The sequence below is a fragment of the Carcharhinus amblyrhynchos genome, chromosome 2, assembly GCF_965287045.1.
Source record: "Carcharhinus amblyrhynchos chromosome 2, sCarAmb.v2.hapA, whole genome shotgun sequence".
NCBI classification, from domain to species: domain Eukaryota; kingdom Metazoa; phylum Chordata; class Chondrichthyes; order Carcharhiniformes; family Carcharhinidae; genus Carcharhinus; species Carcharhinus amblyrhynchos.
Window position 1 is genome coordinate 24,678,645 of NC_137325.1, and position 17,283 is coordinate 24,695,927.

Here is a 17,283-nt window from a genome sequence, read left to right on the forward strand (position 1 = left end):
AGAAGATTCTGTAAGTATTTAAAAAGAAAAAGATTAATAAAGACAAATGAAGGTCCTTTACTGTCTGAAACTGGAAAATGTATAATTGAGAACAAGGAAATAGTAGAGCAATTAAACAACTGCTTTAGTTTAGTCTTCATGGAGGACGACACAAATAACTTCCCAGAAATGCTAAGGAATCAAGGATCTAGTAAGAAGAAGAACTGGAAGGAACCTGCAATATCTAGAAAAGTAGTGCTGGAGAAATTAATGGGACTGAAAGTCAATAAATCCCCAGGGTCTGATATTCTACATCCCAAGGTACTAGAGGATGCGGCCCTGAAAATAGTGGATGTGTTGGTTGTCACTTTACAAAATACCGTAGATTCTGTAAAAGTCCCAGCAAATTGCAGAGTGACAAATGTAACCTTGCTATTTAAAATAGGAGGGAGGGATAAAACAGGGAATTATAGACCAGTAGTGCAGGAGCCTATGATAAAGGATATGATAATAGGACACTTAGAAAATATCGGTGGGATTAGACAGAGTCAACATGGATTTATGAAAGGGAAATCATGTTTGACAAACCTGGAGGAGTATTTTGAGGACATGACTAGTAGAATAAATCAGGGTGCACTAGTGGATGTGTGATGTATTTGGATTTTCAGAAAGCTTTTGATAAAGTCCCACATAAGGGGTTAGTGTGAAAAATTAAACCATATAGGATTGGTTATAATATATTGGCATAGGTTGAGAATCGATTAGCAGAAAGGAAACAGTAGGAATAAGGGGTCTTTTGGGAAGTGGCAAGCAGTGACTACTGGTGTGCCACAGTGATCAGTGCTTTGGCTCCAGATATTCACAATATACATCAATGATTAGGATGCGGGAACTAAAAGTAATATTTCTACATTTGCTGATGATATGAAACTTGGTGGGGATGTGAGTGATGAGAATGTTAGGAAGCGATTTAGACAAGTTGAATGAGTGGGCAAATACATGGCAGATGCAATGTTACATGGATAAGCGTGAAGTTATCCACTTTGGATGGAGAAACACAATGGCAGAGTATTATTTAAGTGGTGATATATTGGGAAATATTGACTTTAAAAGGGATCTACGTGCCCCAGTACACCAATCACTGAAAGCAAGCAAGCAGTTAGAAAGGCAAATGGTATGATAAAAGTAAATTACTGCAGATGCTAAAATCTGAAACAAAATGGTGGCACAGTGGTTAGCCTCACTGTGCCAGGGACCCGGATTCCATTCTCAGCTTGGGTCACTGTCTTTGGAGTGTCTGCACGTTCTCCTTGTGTGGGTTTCTTCCAGGTGCTACGGTTTCCTCTCATAGTTCAAAAAACGCGTTGGTTAGATGTACTGGCCATGCTAAATTCTCCCTCAGTGTATCCAAACAGGTGCCAGAGTGTGGTGACTAGGGTAACTAGGTTTCACAGTAACTTCACTGCAGTGTTAATGTATGCCTACTTCTCACACTAAAAAGTAAACTTAAAAATGCTGGAAAATCTCAGCAGGTCGAACAGCATCTGTAGAGAGAGAACAGAGCTAATGTCTTGGGTCTGGATGATCCAAGGGTCTATATCCAGATGAGCCATTGCAATCCCTGGTGTGGTGCCTTTAATTAGAAAATCTTCCTTTGACAGATCCAGCTCATCATCTTGTGGTGCTCCCTGATTAGTTCAGGAACCCTGAAGTGGGGTTCAAGGTTGTAGCTCAGTTGAAGAACCATAACAAAGTCTGCTCCAGCAACAATCAGGTTCCTGACCTGCTATTGATCCTATTCTTTGGCCAGGGACAATCAATTTAAGAGTCCGCCAAAAGTGTTGGCATAATATCAATGGTCACTTTATTATTGGAGGAAAGAAGCACCTACAGAACAGCATGTGAAATTAGATAGAGAATTCAAGACAGAATGGTAGGTAAAAGCATACTTACGACAAGTTTTATATTCTGTCTCAAGTGCTTAATATCTGGTTTAGTAAAATGAGGAGGAGTGATTTATTTCCATGGTTTTAGTATTCTAAAAGTTGACAGAGTCTCGCGACTTTCTATATCCCAATGTCTTTGGGAAGGAAAAGCTGTTACCATTATGTACATGTTATTGGTTAGAATTATCAACAGCTAGGCAGAATGGTAAGATTATTTGTGACTATTATTCTAACATTGCTAATACACAAACTACTTGATCTGTGTTGAAAGATTAATTGACGGGAAATACAGAGTAAAAGTATGGCCTCAATGCACAGGAGTGTTCAATTTCAATTACATTTTTGTCTGCAGTTATACTCCTATTGAGCCACCTGCCCAGCCTGCTTCTGGATCTGTTTATTAACTCTTCATTATATAGTGATTGCTTCTGATATGATTAAATTCTACCCTTACACGCTTGCCGCTTTGCGATTCTAATCCATCAGACTTAGTGATGCATTGGGAATTTAGGCAGGGGTTATTTGGAATGTTCAGGTAATCCAGCTTTACAGTGCTTCTACTAGTGGATTTTTAACCCAGCCATGGTACTAACATATTATTTCTGGGTTTCTTAACTAATAATTAATTTGAGCAACATGATGTTGACTTGGCTGAGTTTATTTAGAATCCCTACAATACAGTAGGAGGCCATTCAGCCCATCAAGTTGGGACCGACTATATGCCACCCTTGCCCTATTCCCACAACCCCATACATTTACGCTGCTAATCACCCTGACACTAGGGTCAATTTAACATGGCCAATCAACCTAACTCGCACATCTTTGGACTGTGGGAGGAAACCCACGCAGACACAGAGAGAACATGCAAACTCCACACAGACGGTGACCCGAGGAATTGAACTCGGTTCCCTGGCGCTGTGAGGCAGCAGTGCTAATCACTGTGTCACCATGCTGCCCTCTAGTATTTTAACTCTAGTATTTAAAAAGACATAATAAACATGAAACTGATACATTCTAGAATTTGGAGCGTAACATCAGGAAATGGTAGAATGGAGCACACGATCCAAACACAGACCTCCCCGGATAGGGACTGTAAAGGCTGGCAAGTCGACAGTCTTTCCTATGGTCAAGAAGCAGAAGCCTGTCAGAGAAATCGAAGCTTGGCTGTAGGTGCTGAGGAAGTCAGCAACAGGAATGTGGTGCCACATGGTTTAATGACTGAAGCAGGTTAACAATGGTGACAGGAGCACATTCAATTCCACTCTGAAGTACGTATCATGCTAAGCTCCTCTCTTTGCTTTCTCAAGCCACATCCCACATCCCACAACAACTTATCTTGCAAGTGAACACATCCTTCTCTATCTGTCCAACCACCTTTGACTCTTCATAGATTGTTATGCCTCTCTCTTTATAGTCATCCTTAACAAATGCTCTTCAGTCAACTTCAGGTCTCACTCATGGGTTTCTTCTTTCCTCACAGGAATACAGAACACAAGGTAGAGGCAGAGAACTGGACCTCCAATCAACTCACAACTGAGAGATGTAGAGGAAGTAGCACTGGACATCCACTGGGCTGCAGCCTTGGCATGATCGGCCATCAGAGAATTAAATGTCAGAAAGCCACATGGTATACAACACTCGCTCACACCGACTCAGCAGTGAGTGAAATATGAACCTGTACTTGAAACTTAAAATGTTCTTACCTTGACAGATTTGACGTATGTCTTTAATCTCTCACAGGGCTTTCAAGTGCACTTTTGCATGTGAACCCTTTTGCAAATTGTTGGTAAAATTATAAGTAAGAAAGCATATTGTATGAGTGTTCCTTGATTGTTGCAAGTGTTTCCGTTCCTGTGTCAGAGCACATAGCTAAAACTGTGCTGTCAGAGCCACACCTGAGACGAGTCACCCTGTTGGACAATTTGATCTAAGAGTGTTTGTGCTAACATTGAACTCCTAAAATAGCGAGTGCTCCAACACAAATAACCATCGCTCTAATGAGCCAAGGGAGAAATTAATTTCAATTAGTTTTAATTGTAGTTAGTGCATTTACCATAAGGGGAAGATCTGCTAATAAATTAAAGAAATTGGGGCAGAATTCTCTAATCTCCCACCCCACTGCAAATGAGAATGGAGAATTTAGTGTTCCAGCCAAAACTCCATTTACTTTTATCAGTGCCAGAGAATCCCAGCCGCAAACACGGATTTTGGCGGTTCTAAGCAAATTCCACATATTAGTAACAAGCACATTGTTCTGGATTATAAAAACAGCAACAAATCTGTTGCATAAACTGTATACTCTATATTTTGTTACTCAAAGTCCACATTAGGGTCATAGGCAACTCAATTTTCAAAAGAAGCTCAGTACTCCAATCAGAAGTCGTGAATGTGCAAGTGTTTACCTGGTATACCACTCCGGTTACACATGGCTGCAAATACGGAGGACTCCATTTCAATGTTGCGAACACCTGCCTCATAGGCACAATTCAAGTACTTCATCTTATCCTCGTAGGTATAGTTGCAGAAAGCACCATCCAAACGGGCTTGACCTGCAGAAAGTTAATACATTTCTTAACATGGATGTCTTCCCCTGCATATCACATGAATGGAACAGGCAATTTATGAGGATTGTGGTAATGGACAGCTTCAGAATATTTAAATAGAAGTAACTAAATTATAACAGTTTTTGAATCAATTGCAAATTTCTAATGAAACAATATGTTGTCAGTATATAATATCCATAGTTTTTCTCTGAATAAAGTATGAACTCAGTTGTAAACAAGAGTCTAATTTAAAAGCAATTACATACATTTAATCCATAGGTTTTGAGATATGAAGGATGGCAGATATATCAGTGTGTTTCATAATACTCAACGTGCAGGTTTGGCTTGTTACTGAAAAATTATGTATGTGCTGACTGGAAACCATTACAAACTTATTGTGAAGAATTAGCTTTATTCATATTGAAGAACTTCCCCTTGTAAAATGTGTGACTAAAAGTAAACACCTTCAAGGCAATGTTTTCTCTTTATTGACAGTTTGCTGTTAAGGCTTTATTCAGAAAAAAAGCTCCAGAAATAATGTTTGATCAGTAAAAGTCACAAGTGGTTTAATGCATAAGAATATCCCAACAACTTGTAAGATAATTTCTTTTTTGTCATTTGCCTAATCGGTAGCAAACTTTTAATAGCACAGTTCAATCAAAACATGGTATTTGCTTCAGGGCTACCTAAAAATTAATGATAAGAACATGATAAAGAGTAGGAGAAGGCCATTCAGCCCCTTGAGCCTGTATGCCACCATTCAATAAGGTCAAGGCTAACCTGATTGTGGCATTAACTCCACTGTCTTGTTTGTCCCCATAACCCTGACCCTCGTAGATCTGAAATCTGTCCAAGTCAATCTTGAATATGTTCAGTGGCCCAGTTTCCACAACTCGCTGAGGTAGAGAATTCCAAAGATTAATAACTCAGAAAAAAGAAATTCATTTTCAACTCCACCTTAAGTGGAAGGCCCCTTGTTTTGAAATTGTGTCCTATTGTTCTGGATTTCCCCCAGGAGAGGAAATATCCTCTCAGAAACTATGCTGTCAAGCATCCTTAGAATCTTAGCTTTTTCAATAAGCGCACCTTCATTCTTCTAAACTCCAGTGAGTATAGAACTACTCATTGAATCTTTTCATATAAGACAATTCATTCACTTCAGGAATCAACCCAGTCAATCCTTTCTGAACTGCCTCCAATATAAGAATATCCCTTCTTAAATTAAAACTGCAAGTAGAAATCCAGGGACTGAATTCTACTGGAGAAAGATCATATCGACACGAAACATTAACATTGTTTCTATCTCCACAAATGCTGCCAGATCTGCTAAGTTTATCCAGCAATTTCTGTTTTGATTTCAGATTTCCCAATTCAGCAATATTTTGCTTTCAATTTCCAGGGGAGGTGCGGGCTATTCACAACAACCACAGAAAAGTCAAAGGTCATCCCACAGCGATTAGGATTAGGTCGAGGGTAGGCACGAAGGTAGTGAGCTATTCCCTGTTTTTTTTTGTGTTCCTCCCATCCCACCCTTGCCACTGAAAACATGCTTGGTGAGAGGGGTGGTGAGGCTGTAAAATCCAGCCCGAATAGGTGTGGTCTCTAGTTTTCCAATTCCACGCTGTCTTTATATGTGGCAGGCTGCCTGGTAGAGTGAGAAGCCTAATTTGCCCTTTCCTACCACGTGCACTTTGAATACATGGAAAAGTACTACATTTGCAATCTTCTGGTGTTTTTAAGCGATTGAACAATACTAATATTAATTTTGCTTCACTGATGCGACCATAAATGTGCATTACACTGTCCATGTTGCCATTATCAGAGTTAGTTCAATGAATGTAAGGAATACGTAAGCATTATGCAAGATGTAATTATGAGACAAAACGTTGAATTACTGTCTCTTTATAAAATGCCTGGAGTAACCAAGTGACAGCAACATCAGCGTACTGAACTCAGATGCAACAGTAAATCAAGATAGGTCGCTCCGGGGGATTCATTAACCATCCTTTCACCTCTGTAATCTAGGTTTCAATCCAACCCTGGATAAAAGTTTCTCTGATGAGTGAAATTAATTAATTCTTTGGAAAGATTTATGGGCTGAGCAAAAAGAAGGAAGAAAGACTTATTGACTGAGTGCTAGAAGATCACTTGTGGGACCGATGTCGTGAGCCACTACTGAAGTTTGTAAAGCTCTCTGTAAAAATCAACACAACCAAATTAATAGCGCTTACTCTCAAACACAAGAGATAAATAATTTTCCTATAAGCTTTCAATGGTCACTTTATAAAACCAGATTAATGAACTACAAGTAGATTTCCTCCTAAAATAATTATGTATATCATATTAGTTAGACAGAAGGAAACCAGCTTCATTTAAATAAAACTTCACTACATCTTCATGAGATTTGAACGCACTTAACATTGAATAAATTACATTTGAAGTGTAGAGACAGGAAGACTGGCACAATGAATAGGTGTTGTGTTGTTTGCCCATTCTGATGCTGTGATGCCATCATGTCAGTGGCAGGAAAGGTGGTAGAAGACCCATTCATCCAGGGCTGACGTAAGCCACTTAAACAGCTAATTAAAAACCTTTTCCCCCATTTTACTAACTGCAGGGTTACACTCTTTGGCTCATACTTTTCTCCATAGAGGGAGCCCCCCATTAACAATGGTTGCCCTTACAGTAATGGCACTGCCAATGTCCTGTAACTATCCCATAATAAGACCATAAGAGATAGGAGCAGAAGTAGGTCATTCAGCTCATCATGTCTGGTCTGCTCCCATTCAATGAGATACAAGTTATCTGATAATTCTCAACTGCACTTTCCCATCTTATCTCCATAACCCTTGATTTCTTTACTGATTAAAGATCGATCTATCTGTCTCAGCTTTGAGCATACTCAATGAACCAGCTTCTACAGGCCTCTGCAGTAAAGAATTTCACAGATTCTGTACCACCTGAGAGAAGAGATTCCTCCTTATCTGTCTTAAACTGATGATCCCATACACTGAGGTTAAGCCCTTTGGTCCCAGAATATCCCACTAGGGGAAACAACCTCTCAACATCTACCCTATCAAGCGCCCTAAGAATCTTATATGTCTCAATAAGGTGGCCTCTCATTCTTCTAAACTCCAATGATTTCTGGCCCAACCTACACATCTTCTCATTAAGAAAATCTCGCCACACCCGAGATCAAGGTCTTCTGTTCTGCCCTACCTAACTGGCTCTGGTGCCCTGAGACTGAACTCACCTGACTAAGATCACAAGTCCTTGATGTGTTCCACCAGGTACAATCCCAGCAGCGGCCACAGCTGTTTGTGGTACTGGTGAGCAATAAGACCTCTGATTTGGACTGGCAAGTCTTGTGGCATACCATTATCCTTAATAGGATGACAATTCTGGTGGCAGTCACTTAATTGGCTGCTACCATCAAAATGTGATCCTGGGTTCCACCAAAGCCAGGATGCTACATCCCCAAACTCCCTGGACATTTTTGCATCCAGCAGCGAGACACCTATTGCCCACAGTAAGAAATCTAGTTTTTCAAAATGGCAAGCACATATTCTCAAAGTTTCAAGATGGCTGCTGGTGTCACCCCAACTAATAATAGGCTGCTTGATCTTGACTGAAGTTACTGGGCAGAATTTTATGACCTTACTCGACCTGAGACCAGAAAATGCCACCCAAGGCTTGCTCCTCACCTGCTCCAATTCTGTGGTAGGCATAGCAGTAGAATTCCAGTGACAGTGTTTCAAATCAGGCACTATATAATGACTATTATTTCCCAAACCCAGACATATTTTAAGTCTATTGTATCTTCGTGACTTTGCATTTCAGAAACATTGTTTGGTACTATTCAGCAATTCACCTCTTTTGACACTCCAAATGTCAAAACTAATACCTGATCTTCCAAACGATTATTACATTGAAAACCAGTATATTATATGCATTAAGGAATTCAGACATCTACTATGGAGTGGGAATATATAATACAGTCCGCTAGCTGCTTTCTACTTTCCAAAAACAACTTATGTTCTTGATGAGAAATAATATAGTTTGACTGCTAAAATAGCAGTTTTTTCTCAAGTATATGGTATGGAATATTATTCAGTGCTGTTTCACATCTTGTTTATCTTTCTATATAATTTCACTTTCAAATTGATCAGTTTTTAAGTCAGCCTGCTTTGGATAATTGCGTGGCTGATACTTTGCATTTCATGCAGTGATGAGACTGATGTCGAGGTTTCCACTGCAAAAGTAAAAAGTCTGCAAAATATAAAAGGGCTGTGGAGAACTTAAGCCAAGATCAAAATTTAAAAACAAGACAAAAGGCAAAGATTGGGAACTTAAACTCCTGATGGACCTTGGAGCTTTTAGCAGATGCACAGACTGCGAATAGGCTGCACATGCACAATACTGCAAGTTGTGTTCCTTTGGCCCAGTATGCCCCTGCAAGAAAATAAAAGGTGCAAAAATTGCAGCAGTATAGAGTATAAAAGTCCCAGGCAGGGAAAAGTGAGAGGGGACAAGAGAGATCCCGAAGGGAGGGAAGATAAGGAGACATCACAAAGGAAGAATTCCAGACAGTGACAGAAAAAGATCCCAATTCAGTTAAAAATAGAGAAACAGAGAAAGAGGCTTCAACCTGGAAAAGTGCTGCGAGTGGCAGACTTTAAATGAAGAGGACTCAGGAGGGATCTTTAACATTCAAGAAGGTAGAAGGTTGGTGATTGTGTGCTGCAGGCCATGGGGCGAGTAGTGTTCTGTTCAGCACAGCCAAAGAGCTGAAGTTGTGCTTGAGTTGGTGTTCGAATGTAGACTTGGAAATCCAGGGGAATAGAATCTCAGGAGAGGACATTAAAACTCCTGCGAAGTGGGCCGTTATTGATGCCATTCAAGCTGGAATGATATTTAGAGAGAATTCCCAGGTTGATCTTTGAAGGTGAGGACTGGAATTCCTCATGAGAAGGACAGAGTTCCAGAGATTGGTTGACTCACAGCGTTTACTGACATCTGGGTGGTTGTTGAGAAATCCATGGTATCTGTTTCTGTCACGTTTGTCATTTATTTGGAGGGCCAAAGGGCCTGTTTCCTGTGCTGTACTATTCTTTGTATTGTACAGTCTGGTGTGTTTGACCACAGTTTGCTTGTTAATTATCATGTACCTCATATCTAACCTGAATGTTAGAGTATAACATGGCTATTATAAATTGTTTTATTTTTCTGATCTTGAATATTAAAGTTTATTTTTGTTTGTGGCTTTATTCACTGAGCAAATGCCTTCAGTATCAAACCTTGTCTATTTTAACAAAATGTTTTGGCCCCTATGTGGATTCCCCCAAAATTTTCAGGGTTTGGCCAAGGATCATTACAATGTACAAACAAAAACATTTAAAACAGGAACAGTAAATGTTTCAGCTCATTGAACCTGCTCCAATATTCAAATGTGATCATGGCCGATATGCTATTCAAGCTCCCATACTCTCCCCATTCACCTGGATGCCTTTTGGCTTCTAGAAATCTATTTCTTTCTTAAACGTATTCAGTGCCTTGGCTTCCACAGCTTTATGTGGTAGAGAATTCCCCAGGTTCATCTGCCTCTAAGTGAAACCATTTCTCCTCATCTCATGGCCTACACTGTATTCTGAAATTGCCACCCCCTGTCCTAGAACACTCCCATCACCCCAGCCAGCAGACACATCATTCCTGCATCCAGTCTGTCCAACCCTGTCAGAATTTTAAATGTTTCCTAAACTCCGGTGACTAAGGCCTAGTCCACCTAATCTATTCTCATGCAACAATCCTGCCATCCCAGTTTGGTGAACTTTCGCTGCACTCTCTCAAAGGCAGAAGTGAGAGAAATTTAACAAAAAAGATTGCAAATGAGACCCACATAAAAGGGAGGCTGATGAGGGAAGATGGGCTGGCAGTGAGAAATGGCTGTGCTAATGAACTGACAGGAAAACACAGATCGACAGTAAGTCCATGAGCCGAGGGTACAAATCATTTAAGTCATACATCTGCTGTAAATCACTTCAATAAATCTCACCTGATAGATATGTGGCACTATAATCATGGCTAGTTTTAAGGCTGATTAAATTGGATATCTTAAAGAATTGGGCATTTTAAAATCAAACAGTCAAACCTCGGGCAGGCCAATTGTACAAATATACAAGTATATCTGGGCCTGGCCCATCAATCAAAGATCGTTGAACTCTACTGAGACCCAGCAGGAGATCATCGCACCACATTGAAATGCGCCAGCCTATTGTTAGAAGCCCAGATTGGGCTAGATTTCCTGTCACCGAGTGTTCCTTCAGTCACCTTATCTGACGACAGGTTACATGTAAGCAACAGCATGGAGATGGACACCTGGGGGTAGACCCTGGTATCCTGTTAGGCAGACATCAAGAAACCCACTGGGTATTGGAACCTCCTCCTGGGATCCCAATGGCTGGAAGCCAGAGAAGTTTCTGGAAAGGCAAGCAGGCAGGGGGATAAAGGTACACATCTCAGATACTCCAGCAGTGAAGGCTCGATAGTTTTGTAGACACTGGGGACACTGATATTTTGGTCACTGGGTAGAAAACAGCTTCTCATAAGAAATATTTATTAACACACATCTTGAATGCAGCCTCAGGAATCGGAAATACAAACAGCAAATGGTGGTAGATGCCATCTGCTAATGGCTGATAGATGCTGCCAGACTGGCAGAGAGAGGCATTTTAAATCCAATATGAATCTCCTTCTGAACTATGAAGGCAGTCAGTCTGAGAGACAAAGAGATCACAAAGGGAAGAGATCCTACCCAGCAAAGAAAGAACTCTGCCTAGAATATTCTAAATGGCAGATAAATTACCTGCTGACTCACAGAACCTGGCAAGCTCTTTGCTATACCTTCAATTGGAGCAAAGCCAGTAACCTATCAACTTTGCTCCAACCTACAGGATTTTGCCACAGGGAATTCAACACCAGAAATTCCCAACCTCCCTTTTCTTCACTGAACAAAAGAAATTCTGCAGGCTTGCAACATTTCCTGTTTCCATATTGAAAGATGAGCATCTTCATGACTTTTTGGACTTCTTTCTAAAAAGCTCAGTGAATGCTACACTTACTTTGCAATCACCTTTTCTGCTATCTGTGGGTAGTAAGTACAAGTGTGAGTGGGTGTTACTGCAATTACATTTGGGAGTTGAGGAAAAAAATCATTTATCCTTTTCATATTTCAAACTTCCAAGAAAACCTGTCTTGTGTCTGTTCTTAAGAATTATTGTGCTTAAGGGGTTAAAATACTTCTTCCTTAAAAAATATCTTGCAGCAGTTAATCAAGAGGTGGAAAAAAAGAGAAGTGCTATTCAACCATTGTTCCACTGTCCCTAACAAGGTACAAATCCAGAAACTCAACAGTGTATACTCATATCTCATCCTCTAAACTCCAACATGCCAGCAAGTAGTGCACAAATATCATGAGTATAATACAGACGTTCAAATACCTCCAACATCCATGAGGACATTTGCATTTTAAAATAATGGACTTTTTACATTTGTGAGGTCCTCTGTGCACGCTTGGATGTCATGATGTGGAGATGCCAGCGTTGGACTGCGGTAAACACAGTAAGAAGTCTCTCAACATCAGGTTAAAGTCCAACAGGTTTATTTGGAACAAACGCCATTTCCGACAGTTCTGGTGCGCCACAGCGAAAAACCACATTGGCCTCCTCAGAGGAGGAACATGGGACACGGTGGACAGAGTACCCTTTGTCGTCCAGTACTTCCCCAGAGTGGAGAAGCTACGACATCTTGTCAGGAGTCTTCAACATGTCATTGATGAAGACGAACCTCTCGCCAAGGCCATCCCCACTTCTTGCCTTCAAACAACCGCACAACCTCAAACAGACCATTGTCCGCAGCAAACTACCCAGCCTTCAGAAGAACAGTGACCACGACACCACACAACCCTGCCACAGCAACCTCTGCAAGACATGCCGGATCATCGACACGGATGCCATCATCTCACGTGAGAATACCATCCACCAGGTACACGGTACATACTCTTGCAACTTGGCCAATGTTGTCTACCTGATACGCTACAGGAAAGGATGTCTTGCGGTACGGTACATTGGGGAGACCATGCAGATGCTATGACAATGGATGAATGAACACTGCTCGACAATCACCAGGCAAGACTGTTCTCTTCCTGTTGGCGGTCACGAGCATTCGGCCTCTGATCTTTGGGTAAACGTTCTCCAAGGTGGCCTTCACAGCATACAACAGCTCAGAATCACCGAGGAGAGACCGATAGCCAAGTTCTGCACACGAAGATGGCCTCAACTGGGATCTTGGATTCATGTCACACTATTTGTAACCCCCATGACTTGCCCGGGCTTGCAACATCTCACTTACTGTCCTGTCTGGAGACAATACACATCTCTTTAACCTATGCTTAATGCTATCTCCACTCACATTGTCTGCACCTTTAAGACTTGATTAGCTGTAAAGACTCACATTCTAAACAGTACTCTGTAAACTAAATGTATGCCTTTATATGCACTGTGATCAGAACTCCCCATTCACCTGACGAAGGAGCAGCGCTCCAAAAGCTAGTGATTTTTTACTAAATAAACCTGTTGGACTTTAACCTGGTGTTGTGAGACTTCTTACCATGCTTGGATGGCCAATAAACAACTAATACTGGGCTGACTTCAGGAAAAAATAGGTTTCTGTGCAGCCCAATAGTGGTCCCCACCACCGAACAGATACGTTTTAAAATATATCCACCTGAATCCTTACTCCATCCAGCTCCATTCGAGAATGACAATCTAATGACACAACAGCAGCTCTCAAATTTTCTGCTGGTCAATTCTGATTTGCATTTCATAGTTCTCCAATAAAGTCTCCATCACTGTCACCATAATCACTTGCACTACCTCCCCATTAAAATACCATTTCTTTTCCCCACACCAGAATCCAAGCAACTTTGTAACCAGTTAGAGTTCTAACTTCTGAGAACGAGTTGGATTCTTTCAGAATCATTGAAAAAGAGTTGAATAGCAGTCAAGAAATTTAATACCTCGTTTTTCACAGACCAATTAGAAACTGTTCCAATCCCAAATGTTCACACTGTTTCTTTAAACTATCCCTCCTATTCTTCCTAAGTTAATTTGATTTTGTTTATTTGGTTGGACACCAAAAGATGTCCCTCCTTATTCTTAATGAATGACTTCGCATACAAAATATATTTTTTCAAGACAAACTGAATTTGGCATTCATTCTTGTGAGAACTCCCACATGGGATTGCATGGGGAAATCACTGATTGACCTCCCTGTACTTTTTACATACCAACTAATCATACAAAATCAAATTAATTCGGGGACAAATTAAGGGGGCAGCTCCCCAAAAGGAGGGGGAACAGCCTGAACAAGAAACAATGTTGAAAGGAGACTTAAAACATCAACTCAATGGAAAAAGCCAGACAGTGGTAGTGGAGAATGGCTTCTCTGAGTGGAGGCCTGTGATTCGTGGTATGCCACAGGAATCAGTGCTGCGTCCATTGTTGTTTGTCATCTATATCAATGATCTGGATGATAATGTGGTAAATTGGATCAGCAAATTTGCTGATGATACAAAAATTGGAGGTGTGGACAGCAAGGAAGGTTTTCAAAGCTTGCAGAGGATTTGGACCAGCTGGAAAAATGGGCTGAAAAATGACAAATGGAGTTTAATGCAGACAAGTGTGAGGTATTGCACTTTGGAAGGACAAACCAAGGTAGGACATATAAGGTAAATGGTAGGACACTGAAGAGTGTAGTAGAACAGAGGGATCTGGGAATGCAGATACATAATTCCCTAAAAGTGGCGTTTCAGGAAGATAGGGTCGTAAAGAGTGCTAGATATTGAGCGTATGAGTATTGAGTATAAGAGTTGGAATGTTATGGTGAGGTTGTATAAGACATTGGTGAGGCCAAATTTAGAGTATTGTGTGCAGTTTTGATCACCTAATTACAGGAAGGATATTAATAAGGTTGAAAGAGTACAGAAAAGGTTTACAAGGATATTGCCGGGACTTGAGAAACTGAGTTACAGAGAAAGGTTGAATCTGTTAGGACTTTATTCCCTGGAGCATAGAAGAATGAGAAGAGATTTGAAAGAGGTGTATAAAATTATGACGGATATAAACAGAGAGAATGCAAGCAGGCTTTTTCCACTGAGGTTAGGAGAGAAAAAATTAGAGGGCATGCGTTAAGGGTGAAGGGGTAAAAATTTAAAGGAAATATTAGGGGGTGGTTCTTCACACAGAGTGGTGGGATTTGAAATGAGCTGCCAGATGAAGTGGTGAATGCAGGCTCACTTTTAACATTTAAGAAAAACTTGGACAGGTACATGGGTGAGAGGGGTGTGGAGGGATATGGTTCAGGTGCAGGTTAGTGGGACTAGACAGGAAAATGGTTCGGCACAGCCAAGGGCCAAAAGGCCTGTTTCTGTGCTGTAATGTTCTATTGGTTTTATGGTTCTAAATTAATAGGTGATTATTAGGGTCTATAATACACCCCAGCTCCTGCGGTGCCCAGCAGGCATGTAAGGCGGATTGACCTCCCTGTAGAACACATAGAATACGAGCTCCCTGGTCTTAGGCAATTACCTTGCTGGTGGAACTCAGACACTGAGCTCTTTATAAAGCAGGCCCCTGAGTGGGTCCATTATTGTATTTTCCTGCTTGGAACCTGCTTGTGTTCACCATAGGCTTGTGGTTCTGCTCTACTTTATTTTGTGCAACAAAGTACCATTCTTTAATAGCTGACTGCTGGAGTTACTATAATTCTGAAATATGTGTTCAATTTATACTGAATCTTGACAATAATCATGATGGATTAAATGGCAACACTGACAAATGTTCATTGTTGATAAGTGTGAAACCATTCACTTTGGGTCCAGGAGAGACAATTTAGAGTATTTTCTATATAGTGAAAATAAAGGAACTGCAGCAAAGAGATTTTGCTGACCATGTATAAAAATGGCCAAAAGCTATTAGATACAGAAACCAAATAGGTAAATAGATGTTGACGTTTATCTCAAAAGGCTTAGAACACAAAGTGGAAGAAATTATGTTTCAATTACAGAGACCTGTGTTCATTTGTATTCATTTCCGTGTTCTGCAGCAGCTGTGACTTTTAGGACAAAACCAAAAACCAAAGAATTTATCTTGGGGGTTCACCAGTGACTGTCCAGTTATGTTAACACCATGGCTATGAAAACAGGGACAAAGCGTGGATACTCTGCAATAGGTTGTAGACCTCTTGAACTGTCAAAGCCATTTACAAACTTCAAATCCAAATTGTTTAGTAATACTCGCCACTTGCCTGGATCAATGAAGCCAGAACCACATTAAGGAGTCTTGACATCATCCAAGATAGAGTGTCTTGTTTGACTACGGAATTGATGTCCAGTCCTTCAGCGCACAATAAGTACAGCATGCACCTATCATGCAGCAGACCACCAAGGGTACTTGAATTGCGCACCCCTCTCCTACAATTTCACCTATCCAGCAAATGAAAGGCAGAAATGTTCTGGGACCATGAGTATCTCCTAGTCATACACCAGCCTGACTTGGATACATTGTGTTGTTCCTTCATCTTCTTTGGACCAATATCCTGAAATTCCATATTGAATACTATTGTGGGAGCAAAATCAATTGTAGTAGCTCAACTGGGATTGGGGAATAATGCAGCACTGCCAATATCATCCACATCCTACGAACAAATTAAACACCACCAAAAGCACTCTAAATCAACATGATGGAAAATATTAACATATGATATTTATGATATATTTTTTATGAAATTGAATAACGTAAGCAGCTCACAATACCTTTCTTTGTCAGTTATGTGACTTAATCATAGAAACCTACAGCATGGAAAAAGATTATGCAGTCCTTCATTCCCATGCTGGCTCTTTGAGTAGTGGTGTTAAATCCCACATCCACACATTTTGTCCATAATCTTGTAAGCCCCTCAAGTATCTGTTCAACTCTCAAATTATTTATGGAATTGGTTTTCAGCATCTTCTCAGATCCCATTACATATCCCATAAAATCAGTAAAAATCTCCTCCACTCCTCCCTTTGGATCTTTGATTCCAATGATTTTGAATTTATAACTTTATAAGAACTGTACAGCACAGGAACAGGCCCTTCGGCCCTCCCAAGCCTGCGTCAATCATGCTTACCTATTGAGACCAATCGCTTATATCCCTTTCTTATCCATTTGTTCATATGTATATCAAGATAAGTCTTAAATGTGGCTAACGTAACTGCCTCAATCACCTCACTTGACAGTGCATTTCAGGCCCCCACCACCCTCTGAGTAAAAAGCACTTCTCCCGTGCATCTTCACTGAACCCTCCCCCGCTTATCTTGAACTCGTGCTCCCTTGTAATTGCCATTTCTGCCCTGGGAAAAAGCTTCCAACTGTTCACCCTATCTATACCTCTCATAATTTTATAAACTTCCATCAGGTTGCCCCTCAGCCTCTGTCTTTCAGAGAGAATAATCCCAGTTTATTCAATTCCCCCCCCCCTCATAGTTAATACCCAGCAACATCCTGGTAAACCCTTTCTGTACCTTCTCCAAAGCCTCTCCATCCTTCTGGTAGTGTGGTGACCAGAATTGGACAAAGGTATTCCAAATGTGGCCTAACCAATGTTTTATACAACTTTAACATAATTTGCCAACTTTTATACTTGATGCCTCGCCCGATGAAGGCAAGCATGCCATATGTTTTCTTCACCACCTTTTCCACCTGTCACTTCTAAGGCAT

General features: G+C 40.7%; 1 protein-coding gene across 2 annotated transcripts in view; it reads right to left on the reverse strand.

The window, feature by feature from the left end:
* LOC145353127 (uridine phosphorylase 1-like) overlaps positions 1-17,283 on the reverse strand; it is a 67,750-nt gene that overhangs the window by 4,337 nt on the left and 46,130 nt on the right. For both annotated transcript variants that reach the window (XM_080203523.1, XM_080203534.1), the window contains exon 8: positions 4,328-4,474. In XM_080203523.1, the coding sequence (XP_080059649.1) occupies positions 4,328-4,474 (147 nt within the window). The remainder of the gene's footprint in view (positions 1-4,327; positions 4,475-17,283) is intronic.